The sequence below is a fragment of the Schistocerca nitens genome, chromosome 9 (genome assembly GCF_023898315.1).
Source record: "Schistocerca nitens isolate TAMUIC-IGC-003100 chromosome 9, iqSchNite1.1, whole genome shotgun sequence".
Lineage (NCBI taxonomy): Eukaryota > Metazoa > Arthropoda > Insecta > Orthoptera > Acrididae > Schistocerca > Schistocerca nitens.
The window spans coordinates 435,041,492-435,052,612 of NC_064622.1; the positions used below are offsets into that span (position 1 = coordinate 435,041,492).

At 38.1% G+C, this 11,121-nt stretch overlaps 1 protein-coding gene across 1 annotated transcript in view; it reads right to left on the minus strand.

Moving 5' to 3' along the window:
• LOC126203071 (N-alpha-acetyltransferase 25, NatB auxiliary subunit) overlaps positions 1–10,595 on the minus strand; it is a 92,036-nt gene extending 81,441 nt beyond the window's left edge. The window contains exons 1-7 of the mRNA XM_049937310.1: positions 10,515–10,595; positions 10,089–10,174; positions 9,849–9,987; positions 9,402–9,595; positions 8,330–8,467; positions 6,767–6,921; positions 5,328–5,578 (exon numbers count right to left, since the gene is read on the minus strand). Coding sequence (XP_049793267.1) covers positions 5,328–5,578; positions 6,767–6,921; positions 8,330–8,467; positions 9,402–9,595; positions 9,849–9,987; positions 10,089–10,174; positions 10,515–10,575 — 1,024 coding nt within the window. The 5' untranslated portion in view covers positions 10,576–10,595. The remainder of the gene's footprint in view (positions 1–5,327; positions 5,579–6,766; positions 6,922–8,329; positions 8,468–9,401; positions 9,596–9,848; positions 9,988–10,088; positions 10,175–10,514) is intronic.
• Positions 10,596–11,121: the final 526 nt, after the last annotated feature.

The window sequence follows — 11,121 nt, forward strand, 5'->3', positions numbered from 1 at the left end:
TGAGCAAGATGTAGGAGACAGGTGTAAGACCCTCACACTTCAAGAAGAATGTAATAATCCCGATTCCAAAGAAAACAGGTGCTGACATGTGAAAATTACTAAACTGTCAGTTTAATAATTAATTGTTACAAAATACCAACACGAATGCTTTACAGAAGAATGGAAAAACTCGTAGAAGCTGACCTTGGAGAAGATCACAGTTTGGATTGTGGAGAATGTAGGAACACACGAGGCAATACTGACCCTAAGATTTCTCATAGAAAATAGGTTAAGGGAAGCCAAACCTACGTTTACAGCATTTGTAGATTTAGAGAAAGCTTTTAGCAATGTTGATTGAAACACTATTTCAAATTCCCAAGATGGCAGGGGTAAAATACAGGGAGCAAAAGGCTATTTACAATTTGTACAAAAACCAGACGGCAGTTGTAAGAGTCGAGCTGCACAAAAGGGAAACAGTGGTTGAGAAGGGAGTGAGGCAGGGCTGTAGCCTATCCCTCATGTTATTAAGCCTGTTTACTGAGCAAGTAGTAAAGGAAACAAAAGAAAAACACGGAGTAGGAATTACAGTCCAGGGAGGAGATATAAAAAAAATTTAAGGTTTGCCAATGGCACTGTAATTCTGTCAGAGACAACAAAGCACTTGGAACGGCAGCTGAATGGAATGGACGTTATCTCGAAAGGAGGACATATATAATGAACATCAACAAAAGCACAATGAGGACAATGGAATGTAGTTGAATTACATCAAGTCATGCTGAGGAATTAGATCTGCAAATGAGACACTTAAAGTAGCAGATGAGCTGCAATTTGGGCAGCAAAATAACTGATGACGGTTGAAGTAAAGTGGATATAAAATGCAGACTGGTGATGGCAAGGAAAGTATTTCTGAAAAAGAGAAATTTTTTAACATCCAGCATAGATTTGAGAGTTGGGGACTCTTTTTATGAAAGTATTTGTAGGAGTATAACCATGTATGGAAGCGAAACACGGATGATAAACAGTTTAGACAAAAAGAGAATAGAAGCTTTTGAAATGTGGGACTACAGAAGAATGCTGAAGATTAGATGTGTGGATCACATTTCTAATGAGGTGGTAGTGAGTACAATTGGGGAGAAGAGAAATCTGTGGTACAACCTGACTAAAAGAAGGGATCTGTTGGTAGGACACCTTCTGAGGCATCAAGGGATCACCAGTTTAGTAATGGAGGGAAGTGCGGGGAAGGGGGGAGGGGGGGGGGTAATTGTAGACAGTGGCCAAAAGATGAATACAGTAAGCAGATTCAGGGGGACGTAGACTACAGTAGCTATTTGATGATGATGAGGCTTAAACAGGATAGAGTAGCACGGAAGGCCAGGATAGAGTAGCACGGAAGGCTACATCAAACCAGTCTTTGGACTGAAGACAACAACAACAACAACAAAAACAACAGCATACATTTCTGCAGGAGACGTATGAGTCTTGATAGATACCAGAAGCATACTTATGCATTTTGTGCAGCAATGTTGTCGACACTCACTGTGAGGTATGATGGGAGCGACTGGGGGTGTGTCAGCCGGTGGTTCTACACAGCCAATTGGAAAGCAGCGGGCAGATGATATTTTTTGGAAGCAAGAGACATTGTAACATTCTCATGTCATGATGGAAGTGAAATACGCTGTGTGTTCAGAAAAAAACTGTGTTCTCAGGTTCCACTGTAACCAACACCTCAGAAAATGCAACATATCTGGAAGAAACAGCCAAATATTTGTGGCAATGGAGATATAAGTCTAACAACTATCTTGGACAATGATGATTAAAAATAGTGAAACTAGTGAAACTACAGGAGGAGGACAAGTAAGCAAAAAACGCAGTGAAGATAAAAATTAATGTAAATCATCTGTTTTAATTTCTTTTATTTCTTCTTGTATTATCAAACTGTAAACAATCAATAATAGAATAGGTGTAATGTAAACATTTTAGATAGAGCCCTAAGATGAATAAAAGTTTGTAATTTTGATTAGTCAGAGTATCTTAAAACATAAATTCTTCTCAAGGAGCCTCTTAAAAAAAGTGGGGACAATCTTATATTAAAGGTTGTCTTATACTAGAGTAAATAAAGTATGTCAAAAACGCCTCATTCTGCATTTTCAGGCAAGTCAGATTAAATGTCTGGATTGCCAATAAGCCTTTTTCCTCAGTTACATTAATTGGTTCAAAAGTTTGCTTTGTTGTTTGATGTATCAGTGTTACAGCTGGCCGGCATATTTTCCTTACTGTCTCAACGTTTTTCCAAGAAAAATGTACATAGTAGCAGTTAAGTTAGGATACTTACAGCACCCAACATCAGACGCTGTAGTTTAAGCATCCTGTATTGTGGATTTGCAGAAGTCGAACTGAAAATGTAAATTCATATTTGAAAGTATCAATCACATGTGGAAAATGGTCTGCTTATGTCCAGATAAGGAGATCCATGTGCAGGCTTTAACCCTTTCCAATCTAATTTTTCTGTTAACTGCATTCTCTCTAACCCTTATTTATCACTGTCCAACATCAGAGACGTAGCGGCAAATCGTGTCAGACGTAGTTAGACAGTGGATCTGAAAGGGTTAAGACAGTCAGGCCCCTCCCTAGGTGGAGTACTGTGAACTGTGTCTGCATTTGATGCATCTCAATTGGTGCAACAGACCTTATGGGCAGATTCTGACATTTCACATGTGACCTAGAACTATTATGATACAGAGCAGCGAGATTTCATCATAGGCTCTAAAGTGGTAAACACATTCCATCCAGCAACGGCCACCCAGTCATGTTTTCACAGTTCTGGGCTAGTGCTGGGCATTGCTTGTAACAGTACACACTGTTTCCACAATTTTTTCCACTGTCTGATTCTGGTTTGTGGAAAGCAGATGACTTTCAGTCTTACAATGTCTTACAGCCAACAGTTAGTTCAAGATGTTTTTGCCCACGCTGCTGGAAGTGCACCTTGGTGTGACCAGCTTCTTCTATGGGTCCTGCAATATATATCCTGGCTGGCTGGTCTCCCAAGCTCTCAAGGGGCAGATCCACTTTTTCTCTTGGCAGCACTAACTTCAAGTTCAGCAAGGTGTGGTTCTCTGAAGACGAGGAATGGTACCGAGTGGTGGTACCATTATCCCTGCAACGTCGCATGCTTCAGCCAACTTGGGAATTTCCAGTATGAAGCAACTGGCACACATGTCTACTGGCCTTGTATCAATGACAATGTTTCACAAGTGGTGTGACAGTGTGCCATTTGCCAGGCAAACCAAACAGACCCAGTTCACTCAGCCTCACCATGATCAGTGCCAACAGAGCCTGGGACCAAGTTCGGGTATATTTCAGGGCTCCTTTCTTGGAATCCATGTCATTAATTGCCATGGACTCCTTCCCCCTATTACCATGTGTCATCCACCTCCAGCAGAAAACAAAAGCAGCCATGATAGGAGCCCTGGAGTGAATCTTTACAATAAAAGATGTGTCCTCTACACTGGTGACTGACAACAGTCCCCAAATCACAGAAGCCAATTTCAAAAGATTTTGCACCTACGGCCCAATTAATTAAATATCTTATCACAACTACTCCCCGTACAGCCTCAAATGGGCTGGCACAGAAGTCTGTAGAACTTAATGTTTCAAGCCTTAGGGTCAGCAAAAATTGGCTTCAGAACTAAACTTCATCCTAGTTTTTTTAATGTTCATACCCGTCAATGGTCAAAGTTGGGTTGAAGTTCCTTCAAGGGCACTGTCGAAGGATACTTTTGGACTTTCCACCCCAAAACACGAAGCTGACAGACCCATCATTCCATGCAGATGCTTAATTAGGGATATGCACATTTGGGACGACTCTTTGACAGAACAGCAGGGCAGCCACATATACTGGTAGCTACAACACAACTCCAGTTGCAGCACCCGAGTCAGTGGCCTTCCTCTCTCAGGCAGTCCGCCATCGTCACCACTTCATAGTTCTGTCCACTCTGGAGTTACAGAGAATGGCTGCCTGGCCCTTCCTTTCCACAAACCGTGGGACATGCCCCATCATCAACAGATCCTCAGAGTCATGCAGGGACTCCTCATCTCCCACATATCTTCAGTCATATGCCAGAAGCTCTTGCTCCACAGCACTGCCGGCAGCCCCAGATGTTTCCGAGACTCCTGAAAAGATGTCACCCAGCCTGGGCTGTTTCTGCTGTGTTCTCCCTCGCACTGGCGTGGCAGGTACCAAACGTGTGTGTCAGTGGCTTGATGTGGGAGGAGTTTAATAAACCCGCTGGATGTGCAAATAGATGGTATAGACATGTCAATAGGTGTAATATCAGCAAAGGTGCCTATGACAGAAAAGCAGCTTCTGTCGCAGGCTGGTCACATGAGCTTCCATAGTTGACAAATATAAGACCATTCAGTGGCGGTCTCTTCAGAGTTTGGTATTCCACCTCGTCTCTACATGTGGACTCTGCAATACTATGAGTGTTTACTGTGGGGTCCTAGTAAACCCTCGATTCTTTAAAGAATCAAGCTCCCATGAATAAAAGAGCTTGAAACATCTGATAACTTTACGAATGAGTTATTGTGTTAAATATTTGATTTTAAGCATGTAAGCGAGAGAAAGTTTACAAAAGGTTTGAAATTATGCATAAAGTTTGTTGGAAGTTGTGAAGTCCTCTCCTTTTCAAATACTGGATGAATGTACTCCAGATATTTGTGCACCACCAGTTACAGTGTTTCAAGACAAGCACACAATTTCTAATTGTAATACTTGTCTTATTGTGTTAAACTTTTTAACATAAGATTATGAGAATATGATGCCATTTTAAATTTGGACAATAATTATGTAAATACTGAAAATCAAATTTTTGTTGCCCCTGAAATCCATTAGATAGACAAGCAGCAACTGGGACCAGGTTCTGGGTTAGTCACTTAGTAAAACTGGTAGTGCTACAAATGATGAACTTGTGGTTTCCACTACTGGCTGCCTATAAGGAACTTTGATTGTGAAATAAATTATCTGGCTGAATCATACTTGGGTCTTATTCTACTATTTTGGAATGATATCAGAACAATTTATTTGTTGCTTAGACAAATATTTCTCCAAGAATTATCACTGTTTGGTTCAAGGATTAACCGACAATTTATGCTGTTGTTACAGGAGTTATTTTATGTACAACAAATTATCTGACCTGAAGCGAGGGTTACAGCCTTTGCCTCAGTATTATTAGGGGTGTTATCACTTTGGTGACTAATGTTGTATATATATTGACAGATCACCAGCCACCCGCCAAAAATAAAAATAATGTAATATTCATTATCCCTTATTATAGTGCTATGTCGCCTACCTAATAGAGCCTCAGGATGATCACCTCGCTCTGCCATAAGTCGATACATTTCCAAACGTGCAAGGTAAGGGCCCCGTAACCGACGTGGTAGTTTTGTTTCATTGTCTCGAACCAGACGTGCAAGGAAGTCCCGAACTGCTTCTGGCGTGGAATCTGCACCCGGTATCCCTTCACTGGGGTCTGCTTGGCCCGAATCAATTAGTTTCAATGCTGATGATAAGTACTCAGTAATGTATGACCACCTGTCCATGCTGCCAACACAAAAAGATACAATGAATTATAGTTGGCATGTGACAATATATAGGTTTAAAAACACAGTATTAAATGGTGTTCAAAACATTTTTGTGTGTGTGAAGCAGATAGTTTAGAATGCTGCACAATGTCTTTCATTTGCTATTTTTGTACAGGTACAATGAAAATACTAAATTACAATAATTTCATTTAAAACAATTCTTATACTTCAACAGCTATCAGGACACATAAGAAAATTTAGAGAACATATGCAAATATATCTACACATAATTTTGTATCTACATCTAAAACCCAGGTGTAAATCATACACTACGTAATAGCCAAACACCACTTTCGGATGTGCAAAATTTGAAAAACTTTTAATGAATTTGGTTAATGGTTTAATACTGATTATAATTATGACTGTTCTATTCCTTTAATGGTAGATAATATATATGAAGACAGAATGGCAAAATTCCAAGTACTACAAACCAAAATACGTTAAAGTAGAAAATACTATTCCTAGCTTTTGGAACCTTTAAATTCCTCCCTCAGGAAGGAAACAGCACCTGGATGGGAATGTTGGAAAGGAGATGCAGGTCATTCAGATGGAAGGTAAAAAGAGACTGAAGGTGCGCAATCCCACTCAGATCTTAATGCCTGAATAGTAGTTACACTCATTGTTGCACTCAAAAGGGTGAGCCTATCCCAATGCCAATGCGACTGCAGGATCTTAAACCTATGGATATTTTTCTACAGGGCAACATAAAATATGTTGGTGTGTAAAAAACCATCAGAAACTGACGAGTAACTTCTTAGTGCAGTTCTAGCTTCTTGTCTCAAGGAGCAACAAACAGAGACATCAAAGAATCTGACTAAATTGTGGGTGACACGGTAATGCACATGCTACTGGCCTGCAGTGGATCTGGGTGGAAACTGTTATCGATTCCCTTTTCTTTAACTTCCCTGGCCTGCCAACTGGTTAAAGTTCTACAGTTAAGCGCTATCCCCCTTCTACTGTCCTTGAATCACACTATGTTAGGTGCTGGTTTATGAAACAGATGCGATTCTTGATGACTACAATTGTATACAGATTACATAACGCCTAATTATTGTATTGTAACATTTCCACCAACTTAAAAATTTCAGATAGGAAACTGTAGATAACAATGCCATTTGCGGCTGATACAGTATGCACTAAAACTTACTCTTCCTTCAGCATTAGCTTGAAAAGGAGATTGGCCTGTCGCCAACGCTTCAACTTCATGAGGAGAGTAGCTTTCTTGTACGGGACATGCACATATGATACCAGTTTTTCACCTAGTGGGCCAGTCACAACATCGAGTGCTTCACTGTATTTTCCCTGCAAACAAATGTCAAAGTTTTCAAATCTTTCGGATATGATCAATAACTGATACAATACACTGAACTTTGTTAACCCCACACAGGTACTTTATAGCTCAGAAAATTCTACATAAGTTATACTTCTGTTCTTTCATCACTACAAATTCGCTAACAGTCTGAATCTTCCATTCTGCAGGCGAGTGTGCGGTTTTTGAAGGATTAAAACTGTGTGCTGGACCAGGACTCAAAAACCAATACCTCGCCTTTCTTGGGCAATGTTCTTACTAATCGAGCTGCTCAGGGACGAATCTCAGTCGCCCCCACCACTTCGCTTCTGCCAGTACCCCTTATGGGCTCAAGTCCTGTTCTGGTACTCAGTTTTAATCTGCCAGACAGTTTCATAAATGACTTTTATGCCTGTTAAGACTATGACTTTGCACACAGTATTAAATGCTCTCCACAATGAAAATTCAAAATGTCACAACAAGGTTTTTTACTTTACCTCTCTGTAAAAAACAAAAACAAAAAACACACACACGGATCAGAAATTTAACGTATATAAGAAAGGACAATAAATAAGCTGTAACTGTCAGTACGCTCTAATGCTCTGTATGAGAATCAACTAACCACAGTTTACAAGTAAGAAAATTAAGCAATGAAAAAAGGTCATAGGATGAGTATATGCTGCTCCCATTAAGGAGTTAATGGACTATCATCTCAGTTTTTATATCTGTATAAGTAAAATGAATCACAACTTTAATAAATGAATAATATTATGAAAATTTTAGGAGACTGGTCAGAACATTAAATTACATGACAAACTTTAGTATTAGTCTGGTCCTAAGGAAAGCTGACCTATATCAAAAGATAATGGCAGTGCGCCTTCTGAGAAATGTACAAACTGGTACATACAGTACATACAAGATGCTTTTGGCTGGATGCGAGCTAATACTCAAAAAGTAAACTGATCTATAGAACAGAAAAAAAACCACATTTTATTTTGCTTCTTTATTTTTAGTGAAGGTTGTGGTGACAGAGTGATCTGTAGAGTACCCCAAGGTAGAGTTGAAAGGTTAGAATTTGGTTGCAGTTTTGCCACGACAATGAGGTTACGGGAAGAATAATATTTCTTGTTACAGTGCAAATTTTACAGATTTTGTAGTTGCAAATTTGCTGCAGTTTCGTATCATCATATCAGTACTGTAATGATGACATTATCATATTCATTCAACAATTTCACTTAACCCACTGTCATCAGCTATACTATATCTTTCTTTGTAGAGTACTGTACAGTAAATAAAATGATTTCAAGTAGCAGATATCACTTGTGATCTATAGTAGTAATTAACAGGTCTATGCCCTGAAAATATTCAAAGACTTGTGCTTAAGTTCTTAACTGATAATTAATTATACCTCATACAGCTCACCTGCATTTCCAGAATCATAAGATACAACTGAACTTCTTGTTCTGCCTCAATTTTATCTTCATTCACAAATTTTTCAACCATTCTCTCAGCTAATGGTAAAACAATGCTCTTTGATAGTTTGTCATCTGCCTTGTATGCCTAAAACAGAAAATAAATAAAATTTTGGAAGTACTTCCAGGTAGGCCTGTAATAGGGTGTGAAATTAACTACACACGTTATATTAGCACACCAGTTCACATTGTGGGAGTAAGATTTGAAATATATTATGTCACTGTAATGTTGTCATTTGTGAGGAGAAAAATCATTTGTAAGCGAGAGTAATATTACATTTTCAGATTACCTCTGAAACACTAAATTACCGAATGGTAAATATAGTGTCGCTGAACTGCCAAGAACTAACAGTTCCAAAGAGCAATTACTTCAATGTGACAAAATATGTATACAAATGGCAATACCATATATCAACATTAATAGTGTCTTTACAGGCAGTCTCTTTCCAAGTAAAAAACAGAAGCCCATGTCAAGAAAATAAACAAGAATAACAACAATCCAATGATAGAATATAACACGGTGAATAAACATCAAGGCAGCTTTGAAGCTGTGATGCTCCATAGTGTATTATAACAGCTGGTGAAAACTTATCCAACAAAGACTTGAAGAGATACAAAGAAACATTATTAGGTAACAAATGTGAATACCAATTAAAGAATTCTGCTGCTTGTAATTTAATGTGTTATTTATAAAATGAACATGTAAATTTGTATTTTGAAAGTAATTGATAGAATTATACTTTTAAAATACAATAATTTATACTTGTTAATAAGCGCCAAAGATCTCTGCACTTATTAACATCAACTTAAAAAAAATGTTTACTGATGTACTGTACAACATATCATCATACATATATAATTCATAACAAGTTTTTCTTCATATGGTTCAACTTCAACATTTCATATAACGCTTACACGAAAAAAAATGCAGTATGTATTTTCAACCTGATTACAGAAAGGCAGAAATGGTTTAAAATAACCGAATATTAACAAAATATAAACAGGGCTTAAGGCCATCATACCTGCATCACCACACTCATAACAGCCCAAAAGTAATATGGGTTCTTCGGTTTCAATTTGTAAAGCATAAGGGCAGTTTGATGTTGTCTTTTGTAATCGGCAACACGTACATATGCCATGAAGAGATGTGTAAGCAGCTCTTCGTTGGTAGGGTCTTTCTTTGTAGCTGCTTCGTAAATTTCGCATATTCTCTCCGCTGTAAGAGTTCGGAAATTGTTATAAAATACTTATTCAGTCACAAAATTTCCTGTTGAAACACTGATAGGCAACAGAAACTAATCTAAAATGTGTCTATCAGAAAATAATTAAGTTAATTTCTAGCACCGGAATTTTACATTAAAACAATGACACTGGAAAATAATAATACTTAGGCCTAGTTACTGTGAAGTGCAGTATGACTGATAGCTGCAGTGTGTCACACAGAAACACAGTAAGAAACAAATGCATACGCCTGTGGATTTCTCGGTAACATATTGTCATAGCCTGTAGAGTAGAATCGTCGCATGGAACTTCTGCCCGAACTGCCTCCAGAAGCTCGATGCATTCTTCTTTTTTGCCCATACGCAGAAGGGCAAGTGCTTTCAGTACCTGCAATGATGAGTCTATCTAGCATCAATACAAAATTTAGTAGGCATTTTCATTACTTCCATGTAACATAAGAAAAGTATGTAACTATTTCCTGGCTTCACCTTTGCACATTGAAAATTTGGCTGCTTCTTCAGAACTTTGTCTGCTTCCTGCAGTGCCTTCTTACTATTGCCAATATCCAGCCAATCTGTAAACGGAAATAATAATTGTGTATATGGCAACATTTCCAACCGCCAACTTCTATGTTAAGTTGTGAAAACATTAGACGCATATATCCTCTGATATTATAATACGACTAGAGACAAATATTTAAACTGCGTATATGATTATGACTTTACTATTATTTAGAGGCAGCAGATTCATTATTTTCAGATATGAAAATTTATGTTTACATTCTGTGTCTAGTGATATCACACGATTACTTTCTACAGATGAACCACGATACAAAACTACCATTATCCACCAAAAAACTGATATTTATATCAATGCGGAACAATGCGACATTTATATATGTCTTCGTACATTACCATATATTGGACGAAGTCTTCGTTCACCAACACTACTATCCACATGGGTTTTAGCAGCCATATTTATTAACAAGTTACTACACAAACAACTTCGAACAACTGACGCTAGATAGCAGAGGTTTCGTAATCGGTTGGTTAGAGCGCTTATCTTAAATGTACAAACAACCCAGTCAAAATTTCAATTTGCTCTTTTACTAATCCAGTTTCACGCACTGTGCACTTTTCACGCTAAGTGTCATCTGAGTCATCGGATTGCATCTGAAAAATGTTCCGAAATGTCTGGAGTATTTTGCTGGCATTGAAAACTTCCACTGAACATCCGGCACCTCTGTACACATAAGGCGAGAAATATAACAACAATAAATTACAAAAAAAAAAAAAAAAACTTCTGTCTCACCGTATATCATAGCACCTTGATACGGGACTTAAACAAAGAGAAAAGGGTTCTATGAACGGTAACAAACTCTGTAATATTTCCAGTTTTAATCTGCCAGGAAGTTTTCTATAATATTTGAAACACATTAAAATTCAACGAATCATAGACGGCGAAATAATTATATAAAAAGGAAAAGCTAGGACTGAACAAGAATGAGGCAGATATGGAATC